Here is a 23,345-nt window from a genome sequence, read left to right as displayed (position 1 = left end):
GTGTTTGATGGGGACAGTGTAGAGGGAGCTTTACTCTGTATCTAACCCCGTGCTGTACCTGTCCTGGGAGTGTTTGATGGGGACAGTGTAGAGGGAGTTTTACTCTGTATCTAACCCCGTGCTGTACATGTCCTGGGAGTGTTTGATGGGGACAGTGTAGAGGGAGCTTTACTCTGTATCTAACCCCGTGCAGTACCTGTCCTGGGAGTGTTTGATGGGGACAGTGTAGAGGGAGCTTTACTCTGTATCTAACCCCGTGCTGTCCCTGTCCTGGGAGTGTGTGATGGGGACAGTGTAGAGGGAGCTTTACTCTGTATCTAACCCCGTGCTGTACCTGTCCTGGGAGTGTTTGATGGGGACAGTGTAGAGGGAGCTTTACTCTGTATCTAACCCCGTGCTGTACCTGTCCTGGGAGTGTTTGATGGGGACAGTGTAGAGGGAGCTTTACTCTGTATCTAACCCCGTGCTGTACCTGTCCTGGGAGTGTTTAATGGGGACAGAGTAGAGGGAGCTTTACTCTGTATCTAACCCCGTGCTGTACCTGTCCTGGGAGTGTTTGATGGGGACAGTGTAGAGGGTGCTTTACTCTGTATCTAACCCCGTGCTGTACCTGTCCTTGGAGTGTTTGATGGGGACAGTGTAGAGGGAGCTTTACTCTGTATCTAACCCCGTGCTGTACCTGTCCTGGGAGTGTTTGATGGGGACAGTGTAGAGGGAGCTTTACTCTGTATCTAACCCCGTGCTGTACCTGTCCTTGGAGTGTTTGATGGGGACAGTGTCGAGGGAGCTTTACTCTGTGTCAAACCCCGTGCTGTACCTGTCCTGGGAGTGTTTGATGGGGACAGTGTAGAGGGAGCTTTACTCTGTATCTAACCCCGTGTTGCGAGAAAGGTTGTGAAGGGTTCTCTCTCTCGGCCGACGGGGTGAATCTGACAGGGAAGGTGGGGACGGGGGTGCAAGAGTTTGGGGGAGGGCTGCACTGGTGTGTGGAGCAATTTTAATTCTCCATCTTATTCCTCCACTAGACGATGCCTACTTCCTGTGGGGGCTGCAACTTGACCACATTTTCCCAGGATCTTTTGGGTTCATCACCTACTCAGGCTCCATGACGACGCCCCCTTGTCACGAGACCGTCACCTGGATTATCCTCGACCGACACATCACCGTCAACTCTGTCCAGGTACGCAGATCCCCTTGTCACCCACACGCTGACCACCCCCTCTTAACACTGATAGAAATTGCGAGCGACCCTTCGCAATCCAGGCAATCAATAACCATCTCCTACAAGAGGGGATCTGACCATCGGCCCCCTTGACATTCAATGACATTACCATCGATGAATCCCTCACCACCATCGAGAGCCTGGGGGTTACCATTGATGAGAACCTGAACTGGACCCAGCCGGATAAATACAGCGGCTACCAGAGCAGGCCAGAGGCTGGGAATCCTGCGGAGAGTAACTCACCTCCTGACCCCACCCCCCCCCCCCCCCCCCCACAAAGCCTGACCGCCACCCACACGGTCACAAGTCAGGAGCGCGACGGGACTCACTCTCCGCTCGCCTGGGTGAGCGCGGCTCCCGACGACACTCGAGAAGCTCGGCACCATCCCGGACCAGCCCCCAACACCCCCCCCCACCCCCACCGGCTCGATCGAGGGGCTAATCCTCCCCCGCCGCCGACCCCCGCGCCTTCAACACCCGCTCCCTCCACGCCCCCCCCCCCCCCCCGACGCACAGCGGCAGCCGTGTGCACCGTCTACAAGTCGCACGCCAGCCACTCGCTCCTCAGACGGTGCGTTCCAAACCCGCCACGTCGGCCCCCAAGAGGGAAGGGCGGCGGGGGGGGGGGGGGGGGGCAGACGCATGGGGAACACCCCCGACCCTGCGAGTCACACCCCCCCTCGCCCCTCCTCCCCCCCCCCCCCCCCACCACACACCACCCCGACTGGGAAACTTATCACCCACGGTCGCCGGGATCAGAATCCTTGAACCCCCTCCCTAACAGCGTGGTGGGTGTACCTACACCCCACGGGGACGGCGGCGGGTTGAAGATGGCGGCTCGCCCACCATCTTGAGGGGCAATTAGGGATGGGGCACAAACCCAGATGCCTGCCCCCTCCAGGCGACTTGACCTCAACTGGCGAAGCGCTGCCCCGTGTGGTCGCCAGTACTCCAGGAGGGAGGTCCCGGTCCCGGAGAGGGCTGCTGAGGAGATTTGCCGGAATGTTCCACTCCGTCCCGACCTTCCTTGGGCATTGAGGGTCTTTGTTTCAAACGGAGCGAGACTGGTGAAAGCTGGGGGTGGGGGCGATCTGCTCGGGGCAGGGAGGGGGGAGATTGAATCGAGGCGTTCCCAATGGGGGAAGGGTTTGCGATGGGAGCTGGGAGTCAATGAGGAGAAGGTTAAGGGGGAGATTGAATCGAGACGTTCCCAATGGGGGAAGGGTTTGTGATGGGAGTCAATGAGGAGAAGGTTAAGAGGGAGATTGAATCGAGACGTTCCCAATGGGGGAAGGGTTTGCGATGGGAGTCAATGAGGAGAAGGTTAAGGGGAGATTGAATCGAGGCGTTCCCAATGGGGGAAGGGTTAGCGATGGGAGATGGGAGTCAATGAGGAGAAGGTTAAGGGGGAGATTGAATTGAGACGTTCCAAATGGGGGAAGGGTGTGCGATGGGAGATGGGAGTCAATGAGGAGAAGGTTAAGGGGGAGATTGAATCGAGACGTTCCCAATGGGGGAAGGGTTTGCGATGGGAGACGGGAGTCAATGAGGAGAAGGTTAAGGGGGAGATTGAATCGAGACGTTCCAAATGGGGGAAGGGTTTGCGATGGGAGTCAATGAGGAGAAGGTTAAGGGGGAGATTGAATCGAGACGTTCCAAATGGGGGAAGGGTTTGCGATGGGAGATGGGAGTCGATGAGGAGAAGGTTAAGGGGGAGATTGAATCGAGGCGTTCCAAATGGGGGAATGGTTAGCGATGGGAGACGGGAGTCGATGAGGAGAAGGTTAAGGGGGAGATTGAATCGAGGCGTTCCCAATGGGGGAAGGGTTTGCGATGGGAGATGGGAGTCAATGAGGAGAAGGTTAAGGGGGAGATTGAATCGAGACGTTCCAAATGGGGGAATGGTTAGCGATGGGAGACGGGAGTCGATGAGGAGAAGGTTAAGGGGGAGATTGAATCGAGGCGTTCCCAATGGGGGAAGGGTTTGCGATGGGAGATGGGAGTCAATGAGGAGAAGGTTAAGGGGGAGATTGAATCGAGACGTTCCCAATGGGGGAAGGGTTTGCGATGGGAGATGGGAGTCAATGAGGAGAAGGTTAAGGGGGAGATTGAATCGAGGCGTTCCCAATGGGGGAAGGGTTTGCGATGGGCGATGGGAGTCAATGAGGAGAAGGTTAAGGGGGAGATTGAATCGACGCGCTCCAAATGGGGGAAGTGTTGGCGATGGGAGATGGGAGTCAATGAGGAGAAGGTTAAGGGGGAGATTGAATCGGGACGTTCCAAATGGGCGAAGGGTTTGCGATGGGAGATGGGAGTCAATGAGGAGAAGGTTAAGGGGGAGATTGAATCGAGACTTTCCAAATGGGGTAAGGGTTTGCGATGGGAGATGGGAGTCAATGAGGAGAAGGTTAAGGAGGAGATTGAATCGAGAATTTCCAAATGGGGGAAGGGTTTGTGATGGGAGTCAATGAGGAGAAGGTTAAGGGGGAGATTGAATCGAGACGTTCCAAATGGGGGAAGTGTTGGCGAAGGGAGATGGGAGTCAATGAGGAGAAGGTTAAGGGGAAGATTGAATCGAGACGTTCCAAATGGGGGAAGGGTTTGCGATGGGAGACGGGAGTCAATGAGGAGAAGGTTAAGGGGGAGATTGAATCGAGGCGTTCCCAATGTGGGAAGGATTTGGGATGGGAGACGGGAGTCAATGAGGAGAAGGTTAAGGGGAGATTGAATTGAGACGTTCCCAATGGGGGAAGGGTTTGCGATGGGAGACGGGAGTCAATGAGGAGAAGGTTAAGGGGGAGATTGAATCGAGACGTTCCCAATGGGGGAAGGGTTTGCGATGAGAGACGGGAGTCAATGAGGAGAAGGTTAAGGGGGAGATTAAATCAAGGTGTTCCAAATTGGGGAAGGGTTTGCGATGGGAGTCAATGAGGAGCAGGTTAAAGGGAGATTGAATCGAGGCGTTCCCAATGGGGGAAGGGTTTGTGATGGGAGATGGGAGTCAATGAGGAGAAGGTTAAGGGGGAGATTGAATCAAAGGCGTTCCCAATGGGGGAAGGGTTTGCGATGGGAGATGGGAGTCAATGAGGGGAAGGTTAAGGGGGAGATTGAATCGAGACGTTCCGAATGGTGGAAGGGTTTGCGATGGGATTCAATGAGGAGAAGGTTAAGGGGGAGATTGAATCGAGACGTTCCCAATGGGGGAAGGGTTTGCGATGAGAGACGTGAGTCAATGAGGAGAAGGTTAAGGGGGAGATTGAATCGAGGTGTTCCAAATGGGGGAAGGGTTTGCGATGGGATTCAATGAGGAGAAGGTTAAGGGGGAGATGGAATCGAGACGTTCCAAATGGGGGAAGGGTTTGCGATGGGAGTCAATGAGGAGAAGGTTAAGGGGGAGATTGAATCGAGACGTTCCAAATGGGGGAAGGGTTTGCGATGGGAGATGGGAGTCAATGAGGAGAAGGTTAAGGGGGAGATTGAATCGAGACGTTCCCAATGGTGGAAGGGTTTGCGATGGGAGATGGGAGTCAATGAGGAGAAGGTTAAGGGGAGATTGAATCGAGATGTTCCAAATGGGGGAAGGGTTTGCGATTGGAGATGGGAGTCAATGAGGAGAAGGTTAAGGGGAGATTGAATTGAGACGTTCCCAATGGGGGAAGGGTTTGCGATGGGAGACGGGAGTCAATGAGGAGAAGGTTAAGGGGGACATTGAATCGAGACGTTCCAAATGGTGGAAGGGTTTGCGATGGGATTCAATGAGGAGAAGGTTAAGGGGGAGATTGAATCAACGCGTTCCAAATGGCGGAAGTGTTGGCGATGGGAGATGGGAGTCAATGAGGAGAAGGTTAACGGGGAGATTGAATCGGGACGTTCCAAATGGGGGAAGGGTTTGCGATGGGAGTCAATGAGGAGAAGGTTAAGGGGGCGATTGAATCGAGGCGTTCCCAATGGATGAAGAGTTTGCGATGGGCGATGGGAGTCAATGAGGAGAAGGTTAAGGGGGAGATTGAATCGACGCGTTCCAAAAGGGGGAAGTGTTGGCGATGGGAGATGGGAGTCAATGAGGAGAAGGTTGAGAGGGAGATTGAATCGAGGAGTTCCCAATGGATGAAGAGTTTGCGATGGGCGATGGGAGTCAATGAGGAGAAGGTTAAGGGGGAGATTGAATCGACGCGTTCCAAAAGGGGGAAGTGTTGGCGATGGGAGATGGGAGTCAATGAGGAGAAGGTTAAGGGGGAGATTGAATCGGGATGTTCCAAATGGGGGAAGTGTTTGCGAATGGAGATGGGAGTCAATGAGGAGAAGGTTAAGGGGAGATTGAATCGAGACGTTCCAAATGGGGGAAGGGTTTGCGATGGGAGACGGGAGTCAATGAGGAGAATGTTAAGGGGGAGATTGAATCGAGGCGTTCCCAATGTGGGAAGGGTTTGCGATGGGAGATGGGAGTCAATGAGGAGAAGGTTAAGGGGGAGATTGAATCGAGGCGTTCCCAATGGGGGAAGGGTTTGCGAAGGGTGTCAATGAGGAGAAGGTTAAGGGGGAGATTGAATCGAGGCGTTCCCAATGGGGGAAGGGTTTGCGCTGAGAGACGGGAGTCAATGAGGAGAAGGTTAAGGGGGAGATTGAATCGAGGCGTTCCCAATGGGGGAAGGGTTTGCGCTGAGAGACGGGAGTCAATGAGGAGATGGTTAAGGGGGAGATTGAATCGAGGCGTTCCCAATGGGGGAAGGGTTTGCGCTGAGAGACGGGAGTCAATGAGGAGAAGGTTAAAGGGGAGATTGAATCGAGGCTTTCCCAATGTGGGAAGGATTTGGGATGGGAGACGGGAGTCAATGAGGAGAAGGTTAAGGGGAGATTGAATTGAGACGTTCCCAATGGGGGAAGGGTTTGCGATGGGAGATGGGAGTCAATGAGGAGAAGGTTAAGGGGGAGATTGAATCGAGGCGTTCCAAATGGGGGAAGGGTTTGCGATGGGAGATGGGAGTCAATGAGGAGAAGGTTAAGGGGGAGATTGAATCGAGACGTTCCAAATTGGGGAAGGGTTTGCGCTGAGAGACGGGAGTCAATGAGGAGAAGGTTAAGGGGGAGATTGAATCGAGACGTTCCAAATGGGGGAAGGGTTAGTGATGGGAGATGGGAGTCAATGAGGAGAAGGTTAAGGGGGAGATTGAATCGAGGCGTTCCAAATGGGGGAAGGGTTTGCGATGGGAGTCAATGAGGGGAAGGTTAAGGGGGAGATTGAATCGAGACGTTCCCAATGGGGGAAGGGTTTGCGATGGGAGTCAATGAGGGGAAGGTTAAGGGGGAGATTGAATCGAGACGTTCCCAATGGGGGAAGGGTTTGTGATGGGAGATGGGAGTCGATGAGGAGAAGGTTAATGGGGAGATTGAATCGAGACTTTCCGAATGGGGGAAGGGTTTGCGATGGGAGATGGGAGTCAATGAGGAGAAGGTTAAGGGGGAGATTGAATCGAGGCGTTCCCAATGGGGGAAGGGTTTGCGATGGGAGACGGGAGTCAATGAGGAGAAGGTTAAGGGGGAGATTGAATCGAGGCGTTCCCAATGTGGGAAGGATTTGGGATGGGAGACGGGAGTCAATGAGGAGAAGGTTAAGGGGAGATTGAATTGAGACGTTCCCAATGGGGGAAGGGTTTGCGATGGGAGACGGGAGTCAATGAGGAGAAGGTTAAGGGGGAGATTGAATCGAGACGTTCCCAATGGGGGAAGGGTTTGCGATGAGAGACGGGAGTCAATGAGGAGAAGGTTAAGGGGGAGATTAAATCAAGGTGTTCCAAATTGGGGAAGGGTTTGCGATGGGAGTCAATGAGGAGCAGGTTAAAGGGAGATTGAATCGAGGCGTTCCCAATGGGGGAAGGGTTTGTGATGGGAGATGGGAGTCAATGAGGAGAAGGTTAAGGGGGAGATTGAATCAAAGGCGTTCCCAATGGGGGAAGGGTTTGCGATGGGAGATGGGAGTCAATGAGGGGAAGGTTAAGGGGGAGATTGAATCGAGACGTTCCGAATGGTGGAAGGGTTTGCGATGGGATTCAATGAGGAGAAGGTTAAGGGGGAGATTGAATCGAGACGTTCCCAATGGGGGAAGGGTTTGCGATGAGAGACGTGAGTCAATGAGGAGAAGGTTAAGGGGGAGATTGAATCGAGGTGTTCCAAATGGGGGAAGGGTTTGCGATGGGATTCAATGAGGAGAAGGTTAAGGGGGAGATGGAATCGAGACGTTCCAAATGGGGGAAGGGTTTGCGATGGGAGTCAATGAGGAGAAGGTTAAGGGGGAGATTGAATCGAGACGTTCCAAATGGGGGAAGGGTTTGCGATGGGAGATGGGAGTCAATGAGGAGAAGGTTAAGGGGGAGATTGAATCGAGACGTTCCCAATGGTGGAAGGGTTTGCGATGGGAGATGGGAGTCAATGAGGAGAAGGTTAAGGGGAGATTGAATCGAGATGTTCCAAATGGGGGAAGGGTTTGCGATTGGAGATGGGAGTCAATGAGGAGAAGGTTAAGGGGAGATTGAATTGAGACGTTCCCAATGGGGGAAGGGTTTGCGATGGGAGACGGGAGTCAATGAGGAGAAGGTTAAGGGGGACATTGAATCGAGACGTTCCAAATGGTGGAAGGGTTTGCGATGGGATTCAATGAGGAGAAGGTTAAGGGGGAGATTGAATCAACGCGTTCCAAATGGCGGAAGTGTTGGCGATGGGAGATGGGAGTCAATGAGGAGAAGGTTAACGGGGAGATTGAATCGGGACGTTCCAAATGGGGGAAGGGTTTGCGATGGGAGTCAATGAGGAGAAGGTTAAGGGGACGATTGAATCGAGGCGTTCCCAATGGATGAAGAGTTTGCGATGGGCGATGGGAGTCAATGAGGAGAAGGTTAAGGGGGAGATTGAATCGACGCGTTCCAAAAGGGGGAAGTGTTGGCGATGGGAGATGGGAGTCAATGAGGAGAAGGTTGAGAGGGAGATTGAATCGAGACGTTCCCAATGGGGGAAGGATTTGCGATGGGAGACGGGAGTCAATGAGGAGAAGGTTAAGGGGGAGATTGAATCGAGGCGTTCCCAATGGGGGAAGGGTTTGCGATGGGAGTCAATGAGGAGAAGGTTAAGAGGGAGATTGAATCGAGACGTTCCCAATGGGGGAAGGGTTTGCGATGGGAGATGGGAGTCAATGAGGAGAAGGTTAAGGGGGAGATTGAATCGAGGCGTTCCAAATGGGGGAAGGGTTTGCGATGGGAGTCAATGAGGGGAAGGTTAAGGGGGAGATTGAATCGAGACGTTCCCAATGGGGGAAGGGTTTGCGATGGGAGTCAATGAGGGGAAGGTTAAGGGGGAGATTGAATCGAGACGTTCCCAATGGGGGAAGGGTTTGTGATGGGAGATGGGAGTCGATGAGGAGAAGGTTAATGGGGAGATTGAATCGAGACTTTCCGAATGGGGGAAGGGTTTGCGATGGGAGATGGGAGTCAATGAGGAGAAGGTTAAGGGGGAGATTGAATCGAGGCGTTCCCAATGGGGGAAGGGTTTGCGATGGGAGACGGGAGTCAATGAGGAGAAGGTTAAGGGGGAGATTGAATCGAGGCGTTCCCAATGTGGGAAGGATTTGGGATGGGAGACGGGAGTCAATGAGGAGAAGGTTAAGGGGAGATTGAATTGAGACGTTCCCAATGGGGGAAGGGTTTGCGATGGGAGACGGGAGTCAATGAGGAGAAGGTTAAGGGGGAGATTGAATCGAGACGTTCCCAATGGGGGAAGGGTTTGCGATGAGAGACGGGAGTCAATGAGGAGAAGGTTAAGGGGGAGATTAAATCAAGGTGTTCCAAATTGGGGAAGGGTTTGCGATGGGAGTCAATGAGGAGCAGGTTAAAGGGAGATTGAATCGAGGCGTTCCCAATGGGGGAAGGGTTTGTGATGGGAGATGGGAGTCAATGAGGAGAAGGTTAAGGGGGAGATTGAATCAAAGGCGTTCCCAATGGGGGAAGGGTTTGCGATGGGAGATGGGAGTCAATGAGGGGAAGGTTAAGGGGGAGATTGAATCGAGACGTTCCGAATGGTGGAAGGGTTTGCGATGGGATTCAATGAGGAGAAGGTTAAGGGGGAGATTGAATCGAGACGTTCCCAATGGGGGAAGGGTTTGCGATGAGAGACGTGAGTCAATGAGGAGAAGGTTAAGGGGGAGATTGAATCGAGGTGTTCCAAATGGGGGAAGGGTTTGCGATGGGATTCAATGAGGAGAAGGTTAAGGGGGAGATGGAATCGAGACGTTCCAAATGGGGGAAGGGTTTGCGATGGGAGTCAATGAGGAGAAGGTTAAGGGGGAGATTGAATCGAGACGTTCCAAATGGGGGAAGGGTTTGCGATGGGAGATGGGAGTCAATGAGGAGAAGGTTAAGGGGGAGATTGAATCGAGACGTTCCCAATGGTGGAAGGGTTTGCGATGGGAGATGGGAGTCAATGAGGAGAAGGTTAAGGGGAGATTGAATCGAGATGTTCCAAATGGGGGAAGGGTTTGCGATTGGAGATGGGAGTCAATGAGGAGAAGGTTAAGGGGAGATTGAATTGAGACGTTCCCAATGGGGGAAGGGTTTGCGATGGGAGACGGGAGTCAATGAGGAGAAGGTTAAGGGGGACATTGAATCGAGACGTTCCAAATGGTGGAAGGGTTTGCGATGGGATTCAATGAGGAGAAGGTTAAGGGGGAGATTGAATCAACGCGTTCCAAATGGCGGAAGTGTTGGCGATGGGAGATGGGAGTCAATGAGGAGAAGGTTAACGGGGAGATTGAATCGGGACGTTCCAAATGGGGGAAGGGTTTGCGATGGGAGTCAATGAGGAGAAGGTTAAGGGGGCGATTGAATCGAGGCGTTCCCAATGGATGAAGAGTTTGCGATGGGCGATGGGAGTCAATGAGGAGAAGGTTAAGGGGGAGATTGAATCGACGCGTTCCAAAAGGGGGAAGTGTTGGCGATGGGAGATGGGAGTCAATGAGGAGAAGGTTGAGAGGGAGATTGAATCGAGGAGTTCCCAATGGATGAAGAGTTTGCGATGGGCGATGGGAGTCAATGAGGAGAAGGTTAAGGGGGAGATTGAATCGACGCGTTCCAAAAGGGGGAAGTGTTGGCGATGGGAGATGGGAGTCAATGAGGAGAAGGTTAAGGGGGAGATTGAATCGGGATGTTCCAAATGGGGGAAGTGTTTGCGAATGGAGATGGGAGTCAATGAGGAGAAGGTTAAGGGGAGATTGAATCGAGACGTTCCAAATGGGGGAAGGGTTTGCGATGGGAGACGGGAGTCAATGAGGAGAATGTTAAGGGGGAGATTGAATCGAGGCGTTCCCAATGTGGGAAGGGTTTGCGATGGGAGATGGGAGTCAATGAGGAGAAGGTTAAGGGGGAGATTGAATCGAGGCGTTCCCAATGGGGGAAGGGTTTGCGAAGGGTGTCAATGAGGAGAAGGTTAAGGGGGAGATTGAATCGAGGCGTTCCCAATGGGGGAAGGGTTTGCGCTGAGAGACGGGAGTCAATGAGGAGAAGGTTAAGGGGGAGATTGAATCGAGGCGTTCCCAATGGGGGAAGGGTTTGCGCTGAGAGACGGGAGTCAATGAGGAGATGGTTAAGGGGGAGATTGAATCGAGGCGTTCCCAATGGGGGAAGGGTTTGCGCTGAGAGACGGGAGTCAATGAGGAGAAGGTTAAAGGGGAGATTGAATCGAGGCTTTCCCAATGTGGGAAGGATTTGGGATGGGAGACGGGAGTCAATGAGGAGAAGGTTAAGGGGAGATTGAATTGAGACGTTCCCAATGGGGGAAGGGTTTGCGATGGGAGATGGGAGTCAATGAGGAGAAGGTTAAGGGGGAGATTGAATCGAGGCGTTCCAAATGGGGGAAGGGTTTGCGATGGGAGATGGGAGTCAATGAGGAGAAGGTTAAGGGGGAGATTGAATCGAGACGTTCCAAATTGGGGAAGGGTTTGCGCTGAGAGACGGGAGTCAATGAGGAGAAGGTTAAGGGGGAGATTGAATCGAGACGTTCCAAATGGGGGAAGGGTTAGTGATGGGAGATGGGAGTCAATGAGGAGAAGGTTAAGGGGGAGATTGAATCGAGGCGTTCCAAATGGGGGAAGGGTTTGCGATGGGAGTCAATGAGGGGAAGGTTAAGGGGGAGATTGAATCGAGACGTTCCCAATGGGGGAAGGGTTTGCGATGGGAGTCAATGAGGGGAAGGTTAAGGGGGAGATTGAATCGAGACGTTCCCAATGGGGGAAGGGTTTGTGATGGGAGATGGGAGTCGATGAGGAGAAGGTTAATGGGGAGATTGAATCGAGACTTTCCGAATGGGGGAAGGGTTTGCGATGGGAGATGGGAGTCAATGAGGAGAAGGTTAAGGGGGAGATTGAATCGAGGCGTTCCCAATGGGGGAAGGGTTTGCGATGGGAGACGGGAGTCAATGAGGAGAAGGTTAAGGGGGAGATTGAATCGAGGCGTTCCCAATGTGGGAAGGATTTGGGATGGGAGACGGGAGTCAATGAGGAGAAGGTTAAGGGGAGATTGAATTGAGACGTTCCCAATGGGGGAAGGGTTTGCGATGGGAGACGGGAGTCAATGAGGAGAAGGTTAAGGGGGAGATTGAATCGAGACGTTCCCAATGGGGGAAGGGTTTGCGATGAGAGACGGGAGTCAATGAGGAGAAGGTTAAGGGGGAGATTAAATCAAGGTGTTCCAAATTGGGGAAGGGTTTGCGATGGGAGTCAATGAGGAGCAGGTTAAAGGGAGATTGAATCGAGGCGTTCCCAATGGGGGAAGGGTTTGTGATGGGAGATGGGAGTCAATGAGGAGAAGGTTAAGGGGGAGATTGAATCAAAGGCGTTCCCAATGGGGGAAGGGTTTGCGATGGGAGATGGGAGTCAATGAGGGGAAGGTTAAGGGGGAGATTGAATCGAGACGTTCCGAATGGTGGAAGGGTTTGCGATGGGATTCAATGAGGAGAAGGTTAAGGGGGAGATTGAATCGAGACGTTCCCAATGGGGGAAGGGTTTGCGATGAGAGACGTGAGTCAATGAGGAGAAGGTTAAGGGGGAGATTGAATCGAGGTGTTCCAAATGGGGGAAGGGTTTGCGATGGGATTCAATGAGGAGAAGGTTAAGGGGGAGATGGAATCGAGACGTTCCAAATGGGGGAAGGGTTTGCGATGGGAGTCAATGAGGAGAAGGTTAAGGGGGAGATTGAATCGAGACGTTCCAAATGGGGGAAGGGTTTGCGATGGGAGATGGGAGTCAATGAGGAGAAGGTTAAGGGGGAGATTGAATCGAGACGTTCCCAATGGTGGAAGGGTTTGCGATGGGAGATGGGAGTCAATGAGGAGAAGGTTAAGGGGAGATTGAATCGAGATGTTCCAAATGGGGGAAGGGTTTGCGATTGGAGATGGGAGTCAATGAGGAGAAGGTTAAGGGGAGATTGAATTGAGACGTTCCCAATGGGGGAAGGGTTTGCGATGGGAGACGGGAGTCAATGAGGAGAAGGTTAAGGGGGACATTGAATCGAGACGTTCCAAATGGTGGAAGGGTTTGCGATGGGATTCAATGAGGAGAAGGTTAAGGGGGAGATTGAATCAACGCGTTCCAAATGGCGGAAGTGTTGGCGATGGGAGATGGGAGTCAATGAGGAGAAGGTTAACGGGGAGATTGAATCGGGACGTTCCAAATGGGGGAAGGGTTTGCGATGGGAGTCAATGAGGAGAAGGTTAAGGGGGCGATTGAATCGAGGCGTTCCCAATGGATGAAGAGTTTGCGATGGGCGATGGGAGTCAATGAGGAGAAGGTTAAGGGGGAGATTGAATCGACGCGTTCCAAAAGGGGGAAGTGTTGGCGATGGGAGATGGGAGTCAATGAGGAGAAGGTTGAGAGGGAGATTGAATCGAGGAGTTCCCAATGGATGAAGAGTTTGCGATGGGCGATGGGAGTCAATGAGGAGAAGGTTAAGGGGGAGATTGAATCGACGCGTTCCAAAAGGGGGAAGTGTTGGCGATGGGAGATGGGAGTCAATGAGGAGAAGGTTAAGGGGGAGATTGAATCGGGATGTTCCAAATGGGGGAAGTGTTTGCGAATGGAGATGGGAGTCAATGAGGAGAAGGTTAAGGGGAGATTGAATCGAGACGTTCCAAATGGGGGAAGGGTTTGCGATGGGAGACGGGAGTCAATGAGGAGAATGTTAAGGGGGAGATTGAATCGAGGCGTTCCCAATGTGGGAAGGGTTTGCGATGGGAGATGGGAGTCAATGAGGAGAAGGTTAAGGGGGAGATTGAATCGAGGCGTTCCCAATGGGGGAAGGGTTTGCGAAGGGTGTCAATGAGGAGAAGGTTAAGGGGGAGATTGAATCGAGGCGTTCCCAATGGGGGAAGGGTTTGCGCTGAGAGACGGGAGTCAATGAGGAGAAGGTTAAGGGGGAGATTGAATCGAGGCGTTCCCAATGGGGGAAGGGTTTGCGCTGAGAGACGGGAGTCAATGAGGAGATGGTTAAGGGGGAGATTGAATCGAGGCGTTCCCAATGGGGGAAGGGTTTGCGCTGAGAGACGGGAGTCAATGAGGAGAAGGTTAAAGGGGAGATTGAATCGAGGCTTTCCCAATGTGGGAAGGATTTGGGATGGGAGACGGGAGTCAATGAGGAGAAGGTTAAGGGGAGATTGAATTGAGACGTTCCCAATGGGGGAAGGGTTTGCGATGGGAGATGGGAGTCAATGAGGAGAAGGTTAAGGGGGAGATTGAATCGAGGCGTTCCAAATGGGGGAAGGGTTTGCGATGGGAGATGGGAGTCAATGAGGAGAAGGTTAAGGGGGAGATTGAATCGAGACGTTCCAAATTGGGGAAGGGTTTGCGCTGAGAGACGGGAGTCAATGAGGAGAAGGTTAAGGGGGAGATTGAATCGAGACGTTCCAAATGGGGGAAGGGTTAGTGATGGGAGATGGGAGTCAATGAGGAGAAGGTTAAGGGGGAGATTGAATCGAGGCGTTCCAAATGGGGGAAGGGTTTGCGATGGGAGATGGGAGTCAATGAGGAGAAGGTTAAGAGGGAGATTGAATCGAGACGTTCCCAATGGGGGAAGGGTTTGCGATGGGAGATGGGAGTCAATGAGGAGAAGGTTAAGGGGGAGATTGAATCGAGGCGTTCCCAATGGGGGAAGGGTTTGCGATGGGAGATGGGAGTCAATGAGGAGAAGGTTAAGGGGGAGATTGAATCGAGGCGTTCCCAATAGGGGAAGGGTTTGCGATGGGAGATGGGAGTCAATGAGGGGAAGGTTAAGGGGGAGATTGAATAGAGGCGTTCCCAATGGGGGAAGGGTTTGCGATGGGAGATGGGAGTCGATGAGGAGAAGGTTAAGGGGGAGATTGAATCGAGACTTTCCGAATGGGGGAAGGGTTTGCGATGGGAGATGGGAGTCAATGAGGAGAAGGTTAAGGGGGAGATTGAATCGAGGCGTTCCCAATGGGGGAAGGGTTTGCGATGGGAGACGGGAGTCGATGAGGAGAAGGTTAAGGGGGAGATTGAATCGAGGCGTTCCCAATGTGGGAAGGATTTGGGATGGGAGACGGGAGTCAATGAGGAGAAGGTTAAGGGGAGATTGAATTGAGACGTTCCCAATGGGGGAAGGCTTTGCGATGGGAGACGGGAGTCAATGAGGAGAAGGTTAAGGGGGAGATTGAATCGAGGCGTTCCCAATGGGGAAGGGTTTGTGATGGGAGTCAATGAGGAGAAGGTTAAGAGGGAGATTGAATCGAGACGTTCCCAATGGGGGAAGGGTTTGCGATGGGAGATGGGAGTCAATGAGGAGAAGGTTAAGGGGGAGATTGAATCGAGGCGTTCCCAATGGGGGAAGGGTTTGCGATGGAGATGGGAGTCAATGAGGAGAAGGTTAAGGGGGAGATTGAATCGAGGCGTTCCCAATGGTGGAAGGGTTTGCGATGGGAGATGGGAGTCAATGAGGGGAAGGTTAAGGGGGAGATTGAATCGAGACGTTCCCAATGTTGGAAGGGTTTGCGATGGGAGATGGGAGTCGATGAGGAGAAGGTTAATGGGGAGATTGAATCGAGACTTTCCGAATGGGGGAAGGGTTTGCGATGGGAGATGGGAGTCAATGAGGAGAAGGTTAAGGGGGAGATTGAATCGAGGCGTTCCCAATGGGGGAAGGGTTTGCGATGGGAGACGGGAGTCAATGAGGAGAAGGTTAAGGGGGAGATTGAATCGAGGCGTTCCCAATGTGGGAAGGATTTGGGATGGGAGACGGGAGTCAATGAGGAGAAGGTTAAGGGGAGATTGAATTGAGACGTTCCCAATGGGGGAAGGGTTTGCGATGGGAGACGGGAGTCAATGAGGAGAAGGTTAAGGGGGAGATTGAATCGAGACGTTCCCAATGGGGGAAGGGTTTGCGATGAGAGACGGGAGTCAATGAGGAGAAGGTTAAGGGGGAGATTAAATCAAGGTGTTCCAAATTGGGGAAGGGTTTGCGATGGGAGTCAATGAGGAGCAGGTTAAAGGGAGATTGAATCGAGGCGTTCCCAATGGGGGAAGGGTTTGTGATGGGAGATGGGAGTCAATGAGGAGAAGGTTAAGGGGGAGATTGAATCGAAGGCGTTCCCAATGGGGGAAGGGTTTGCGATGGGAGATGGGAGTCAATGAGGGGAAGGTTAAGGGGGAGATTGAATCGAGACGTTCCGAATGGTGGAAGGGTTTGCGATGGGATTCAATGAGGAGAAGGTTAAGGGGGAGATTGAATCGAGACGTTCCCAATGGGGGAAGGGTTTGCGATGAGAGACGGGAGTCAATGAGGAGAAGGTTAAGGGGGAGATTGAATCGAGGTGTTCCAAATTGGGGAAGGGTTTGCGATGGGAGTCAATGAGGAGCAGGTTAAGGGGAGATTGAATCGAGGCGTTCCCAATGGGGGAAGGGTTTGTGATGGGAGATGGGAGTCAATGAGGAGAAGGTTAAGGGGGAGATTGAATCGAAGGCGTTCCCAATGGGGGAAGGGTTTGCGATGGGAGATGGGAGTCAATGAGGGGAAGGTTAAGGGGGAGATTGAATCGAGACGTTCCAAATGGGGGAAGGGTTTGCGATGGGATTCAATGAGGAGAAGGTTAAGGGGGAGATTGAATCGAGGCGTTCCAAATGGGGGAAGGGTTTGCGATGGGATTCAATGAGGAGAAGGTGAAGGGGGAGATTGAATCGAGACGTTCCAAATGGGGGAAGGGTTTGCGATGGGAGTCAATGAGGAGAAGGTAAAGGGGGAGATTGAATCGAGACGTTCCAAATGGGGGAAGGGTTTGCGATGGGAGATGGGAGTCAATGAGGAGAAGGTTAAGGGGGAGATTGAATCGAGACGTTCCCAATGGTGGAAGGGTTTGCGATGGGAGATGGGAGTCAATGAGGAGAAGGTTAAGGGGAGATTGAATTGAGATGTTCCAAATGGGGGAAGGGTTTGCGATTGGAGATGGGAGTCAATGAGGAGAAGGTTAAGGGGAGATTGAATTGAGACGTTCCCAATGGGGGAAGGGTTTGCGATGGGAGATGGGAGTCAATGAGGAGAAGGTTAAGGGGGACATTGAATCGAGACGTTCCAAATGGTGGAAGGGTTTGCGATGGGATTCAATGAGGAGAAGGTTAAGGGGAGATTGAATCAACGCGTTCCAAATGGCGGAAGTGTTGGCGATGGGAGATGGGAGTCAATGAGGAGAAGGTTAAGGGGGAGATTGAATCGAGACGTTCCCAATGGGGGAAGGGTTTGCGATGAGAGACGGGAGTCAATGAGAAGAAGGTTAAGGGGGAGATTAAATCAAGGTGTTCCAAATTGGGGAAGGGTTTGCGATGGGAGTCAATGAGGAGCAGGTTAAAGGGAGATTGAATCGAGGCGTTCCCAATGGGGGAAGGGTTTGTGATGGGAGATGGGAGTCAATGAGGAGAAGGTTAAGGGGGAGATTGAATCGAAGGCGTTCCCAATGGGGGAAGGGTTTGCGATGGGAGATGGGAGTCAATGAGGGGAAGGTTAAGGGGGAGATTGAATCGAGACGTTCCGAATGGTGGAAGGGTTTGCGATGGGATTCAATGAGGAGAAGGTTAAGGGGGAGATTGAATCGAGACGTTCCCAATGGGGGAAGGGTTTGCGATGAGAGACGGGAGTCAATGAGGAGAAGGTTAAGGGGGAGATTGAATCGAGGTGTTCCAAATTGGGGAAGGGTTTGCGATGGGAGTCAATGAGGAGCAGGTTAAGGATAGATTGAATCGAGGCGTTCCCAATGGGGGAAGGGTTTGTGATGGGAGATGGGAGTCAATGAGGAGAAGGTTAAGGGGGAGATTGAATCGAAGGCGTTCCCAATGGGGGAAGGGTTTGCGATGGGAGATGGGAGTCAATGAGGGGAAGGTTAAGGGGGAGATTGAATCGAGACGTTCCAAATGGGGGAAGGGTTTGCGATGGGATTCAATGAGGAGAAGGTTAAGGGGGAGATTGAATCGAGGCGTTCCAAATGGGGGAAGGGTTTGCGATGGGATTCAATGAGGAGAAGGTTAAGGGGGAGATTGAATCGAGACGTTCCAAATGGGGGAAGGGTTTGCGATGGGAGTCAATGAGGAGAAGGTTAAGGGGGAGATTGAATCGAGACGTTCCAAATGGGGGAAGGGTTTGCGATGGGAGATGGGAGTCAATGAGGAGAAGGTTAAGGGGGAGATTGAATCGAGACGTTCCCAATGGTGGAAGGGTTTGCGATGGGAGATGGGAGTCAATGAGGAGAAGGTTAAGGGGAGATTGAATCGAGATGTTCCAAATGGGGGAAGGGTTTGCGATTGGAGATGGGAGTCAATGAGGAGAAGGTTAAGGGGAGATTGAATTGAGACGTTCCCAATGGGGGAAGGGTTTGCGATGGGAGACGGGAGTCAATGAGGAGAAGGTTAAGGGGGACATTGAATCGAGACGTTCCAAATGGTGGAAGGGTTTGCGATGGGATTCAATGAGGAGAAGGTTAAGGGGGAGATTGAATCAACGCGTTCCAAATGGCGGAAGTGTTGGCGATGGGAGATGGGAGTCAATGAGGAGAAGGTTAACGGGGAGATTGAATCGGGACGTTCCAAATGGGGGAAGGGTTTGCGATGGGAGATGGGAGTCAATGAGGAGAAGGTTAAGAGGTGGATTGAATCGAGGCGTTCCAAATGGGGGAAGGGTTTGCGATGGGAGTCAATGAGGAGAAGGTTAAGGGGGAGATTGAATTGAGTAGTTCCAAATGGGGGAAGGGTTTGCGATGGGAGTCAATGAGGAGAAGGTTAAGGGGGAGATTGAATCGAAGGCGTTCCGAATGGGGGCATGGTTTGCGATGGGAGATGGGAGTCAATGAGGAGAAGGTTAAGGGGGAGATTGAATCGCGGCGTTCCCAATGGGGGAATGGTTTGCGATGGGAGATGGGAGTCAATGAGGAGAAGGTTAAGGGGGAGATTGAATCGACGCGTTCCAAATGGGGGAAGGGTTTGCGATGGGAGATGGGAGTCAATGAGGAGAAGGTTCAGGGGGGATTGAATCGAGGCATTCCAAATGGGGGAAGGGTTTGCGATGGGAGTCAATGAGGAGAAGGTTAAGGGGGAGATTGAATCGAGGCGTTCCCAATGGGGGAAGGGTTTGCGATGGGCGATGGGAGTCAATGAGGAGAAGGTTAAGGGGGAGATTGAATCGACGCGTTCCAAATGGGGGAAGTGTTGGCGATGGGAGATGGGAGTCAATGAGGAGAAGGTTAAGGGGAGATTGAATCGGGACGTTCCAAATGGGGGAAGGGTTTGCGATGGGAGATGGGAGTCAATGAGGAGAAGGTTCAGGGGGGATTGAATCGAGGCATTCCAAATGGGGGAAGGGTTTGCGATGGGAGATGGGAGTCAATGAGGAGAAGGTTAAGGGGGAGATTGAATCGAGACGTTCCCAATGGGGGAAGGGTTTGCGATCGGCGATGGGAGTCACTGAGGAGAAGGTTAAGGGGGAGATTGAATCGAGACATTCCAAATGGGGGAAGGGTTTGCGATGGGAGATGGGAGTCAATGAGGAGAAGGTTAAGGGGGAGATTGAATCGAGACGTTCCAAATGGCGGAAGGGTTTGCGATGGGAGTCAATGAGGAGAATGTTAAGGGGGAGATTGAATCGAGGCGTTCCAAATGGGGAAGTGTTGGCGATGGGCGATGGGAGTCAATGAGGAGAAGGTTAAGGGGGAGATTGAATCGAGGACTTCCCAATGGGGAAAGGGTTTGCGATGGGAGACGGGAGTCAATGAGGAGAAGGTTAAGGGGGAGATTGAATTGAGAAGTTCCGAATGGGGGAATGGTTTGCGATGGGAGTCCATGAGGAGAAGGTTAAGGGGGGAGATTGAATTAAGGCGTTCCAAATTGGGGAAGGGTTTGCAAAGGGAGATGGGAGTCAATGAGGAGAAGGTTAAGGCGGAGATTGAATCGAGACATTCCAAATGGGGGAAGTGTTTGCGATGTGAGTCAATGAGGAGCAGGTTAAGGGGAGATTGAATCGAGGCGTTCCCAATGGGGGATGGGTTTGTGATGGGAGATGGGAGTCAATGAGGAGAAGGTTAAGGGGGAGATTAAATCGAAGACGTTCCGAATGGGGGAAGGGTTTGCGATGGGAGTCAATGAGGAGAAGGTTAAGGGGAGATTGAATCGCGACGTTCCCAATGGGGAAGGGTTTGCGATGGGAGTCAATGAGGAGAAGGTTAAGGGGGAGTTTGAATCGAGACGTTCCCAATGGGGGAAGGGTTTGCGATGAGAGACGGGAGTCAATGAGGAGAAGGTTAAGGGGGAGATTGAATCGAAGGCGTTCCCAATGGGGGAAGGGTTTGCGATGGGAGATGGGAGTCAATGAGGGGAAGGTTAAGGGGGAGATTGAATCGAGACGTTCCAAATGGGGGAAGGGTTTGCGGTGGGATTCAATGAGGAGAAGGTTAAGGGGGAGATTGAATCGAGGCGTTCCCAATGGGGGAAGGGTTTGCGATGGGATCAATGAGGAGAAGGTTAAGGGGGAGATTGAATCGAGACGTTCCAAATGGGGGAAGGGTTTGCGATGGGAGATGGGAGTCAATGAGGAGAAGGTTAAGGGGGAGATTGAATCGAGATGTTCCCAATGGGGGTAGGGTTTGCGATGGGAGATGGGAGTCAATGAGGAGAAGGTTAATGGGGAGATTGAATCGAGGCTTTCCAAATGGGGGAAGGGTTTCCGATGGGAGACGGGAGTCAATGAGGAGAAGGTTAAGGGGGAGATTTAATCGAGGCATTCCAAATGGGGGAAGGGTTTGCGATGGGAGACGGGAGTCAATGAGGAGAAGGTTAAGGGGGAGATTGAATCGAGATGTTCCAAATGGGGGAAGGGTTTGCGATGGGTGTCAATGAGGAGAAGGTTAAGGGGGAGATTGAATCGAGGCGTTCCCAATGGGGGAAGGGTTTGCGATGGGAGACGGGAGTCAATGAGGAGAAGGTTAAGGGGGAGATTGAATCGAGGCGTTCCAAATGGGGGAAGGGTTTGCGATGGGAGACGGGAGTCAATGAGGAGAAGGTTAAGGGGGAGATTGAATCGAGACGTTCCAAATGGGGGAAGGGTTTGCGATGGGAGATGGGAGTCAATGAGGAGAAGGTTAAGGGGGAGATTGAATCGAGGCGTTCCAAATGGGGGAAGGGTTTGCGATGGGATATGGGAGTCAATGAAGGGAAGGTTAAGGGGGAGATTGAATCGAGGCGTTCCCAATGGGGGAAGGGTTTGCGATGGGAGATGGGAGTCGATGAGGAGAAGGTTAAGGGAGAGATTGAATCGAGACTTTCCGAATGGGGGAAGGGTTTGCGATGGGAGATGGGAGTCAATGAGGAGAAGGTTAAGGGGGAGATTGAATCGAGGCGTTCCCAATGGGGGAAGGGTTTGCGATGGGAGACGGGAGTCGATGAGGAGAAGGTTAAGGGGGAGATTGAATCAAGGCGTTCCCAATGGGGGAAGGGTTTGCGATGGGAGACGGGAGTCGATGAGGAGAAGGTTAAGGGGGAGATTGAATCGAGGCGTTCCCAATGTGGGAAGGATTTGGGATGGGAGACGGGAGTCAATGAGGAGAAGGTGAAGGGGAGATTGAATTGAGACGTTACCAATGGGGGAAGGGTTTGCGACGGGAGACGGGAGTCAATGAGGAGAAGGTTCAGGGGGAGATTGAATCGAGGCGTTCCCAATGGGGGAAGGGTTTGCGATGGGAGATGGGAGTCAATGAGGAGAAGGTTAAGGGGGACAGTGAATCGAGACGTTCCCAATGGGGGAAGGGTTTGCGATGGGAGTCAATGAGGAGAAGGTTAAGGGGGAGATTGAATTGAGACGTTCAAAATGGGGGAAGGGTTTGCGATGGGAGATGGGAGTCAATGAGGAGAAGGTTAAGGGGGAGATTGAATCGAGACGTTCCCAATGGGGGAAGGGTTTGCGATGGGAGATGGGAGTCAATGAGGAGAAGGTTAAGGGGGAGATTGAATCGAGACGTTCCAAATGGGGGAAGGGTTTGCGATGGGAGAAGGGAGTCAATGAGGAGAAGGTTAAGGGGGAGATTGAATCGAGGCGTTCCCATTGGGGGAAGTGTTTGCGATGGGAGATGGGAGTCAATGAGGAGAAGGTTAAGGGGGAGATTGAATCGAGGCGTTCCCAATGTGGGAAGGATTTGGGATGGGAGACGGGAGTCAACGAGGAGAAGGTTAAGGGGAGATTGAATTGAGACGTTCCCAATGGGGGAAGGGTTTGCGATGGGAGACTGGAGTCAATGAGGAGAAGGTTGAGGGGGAGATTGAATCCAGGCGTTCCAAATGGGGGAAAGGTTTGCGATGGGAGACGGGAGTCAATGAGGAGAAGGTTAAGGGGGAGATTGAATCGAGGCGTTCCAAATGGGGGCAGGGTTTGCGATGGGAGATGGGAGTCAATGAGGAGAAGGTTAAGGGGGAGATTGAATCAAGACGTTCCCAATGGGGGAAGTGTTTGTGATGGGAGATGGGAGTCAATGAGGAGAAGGTTAAGGGGGAGATTGAATCGAGACGTTCCAAATGGGGGAAGGGTTTGCGATGGGAGTCAATGAGAAGGTTAAGCGAGTGATTGAATCGAGACGTTCCAAATGGGGGTAGAGTTTACGATGGGAGATGGGAGTCAATGAGGAGAAGGTTAAGGGGGAGAGTGAATCGAGACGTTCCCAATGGGGGAAGGGTTTGCGATGGGAGTCAATGAGGAGAAGGTTAAGGGGGAGATTGAATTGAGACGTTCCAAATGGGGAAGGGTTTGCGATGGGAGATGGAGGTCAATGAGGAGAAGGTTAAGGGGGTGATTGAATCGAAACGTTCCATATGGGGGAAGGGTTTGCGATGGGAGTCAATGAGGAGAAGGTTTAAGGGGGAGATTGAATCGAGACGTTCCGAATGGGGGAAGGGTTTGCGATGGGTGTCAATGAGGAGAAGGTTAAGGGGGAGATTGAATCGCGACGTTCCCAATGGGGAAGGGTTTGCGATGGGAGTCAATGAGGAGAAGGTTAAGGGGGAGATTGAATCGAGACGTTCCCAATGGGGGAAGGGTTTGCGATGAGAGACGGGAGTCAATGAGGAGAAGGTTAAGGGGCAGATTGAATTGAGGTGTTCCAAATTGGGGAAGGGTTTGCGATGGGAGTCAATGAGGAGCAGGTTAAGGGGAGATTGAATCGAGGCGTTCCCAATGGGGGAAGGGTTTGTGATGGGAGATGGGAGTCAATGAGGGGAAGGTTAAGGGGGAGATTGAATCGAGACGTTCCAAATGGGGGAAGGGTTTGCGGTGGGATTCAATGAGGAGAAGGTTAAGGGGGAGATTGAATCGAGGCGTTCCAAATGGGGGAAGGGTTTGCGATGGGATTCAATGAGGAGAAGGTTAAGGGGGAGATTGAATCGAGACGTTCCAAATGGGGGAAGGGTTTGCGATGGGAGATGGGAGTCAATGAGGAGAAGGTTAAGGGGGAGATTGAATCGAGATGTTCCCAATGGGGGTAGGGTTTGCGATGGGAGATGGGAGTCAATGAGGAGAAGGTTAATGGGGAGATTGAATCGAGGCTTTCCAAATGGGGGAAG

General features: G+C 52.4%; 1 protein-coding gene across 1 annotated transcript in view; it reads left to right on the top strand.

Annotated features, from left to right (window-relative positions):
* The window catches only part of LOC140399794 (carbonic anhydrase-related protein 10-like), a 63,691-nt gene that overhangs the window by 25,290 nt on the left and 15,056 nt on the right, over positions 1-23,345 (top strand). Inside the window, exon 5 of the mRNA XM_072489268.1 lies at positions 1,026-1,180. Coding sequence (XP_072345369.1) covers positions 1,026-1,180 — 155 coding nt within the window. The remainder of the gene's footprint in view (positions 1-1,025; positions 1,181-23,345) is intronic.

This window comes from Scyliorhinus torazame, chromosome 23 (genome assembly GCF_047496885.1).
Source record: "Scyliorhinus torazame isolate Kashiwa2021f chromosome 23, sScyTor2.1, whole genome shotgun sequence".
In the NCBI taxonomy this organism is placed as follows: domain Eukaryota; kingdom Metazoa; phylum Chordata; class Chondrichthyes; order Carcharhiniformes; family Scyliorhinidae; genus Scyliorhinus; species Scyliorhinus torazame.
The sequence above is the reverse complement of the archived record's forward strand: the minus strand, read 5'-3'. Positions and strand labels throughout refer to the sequence as shown.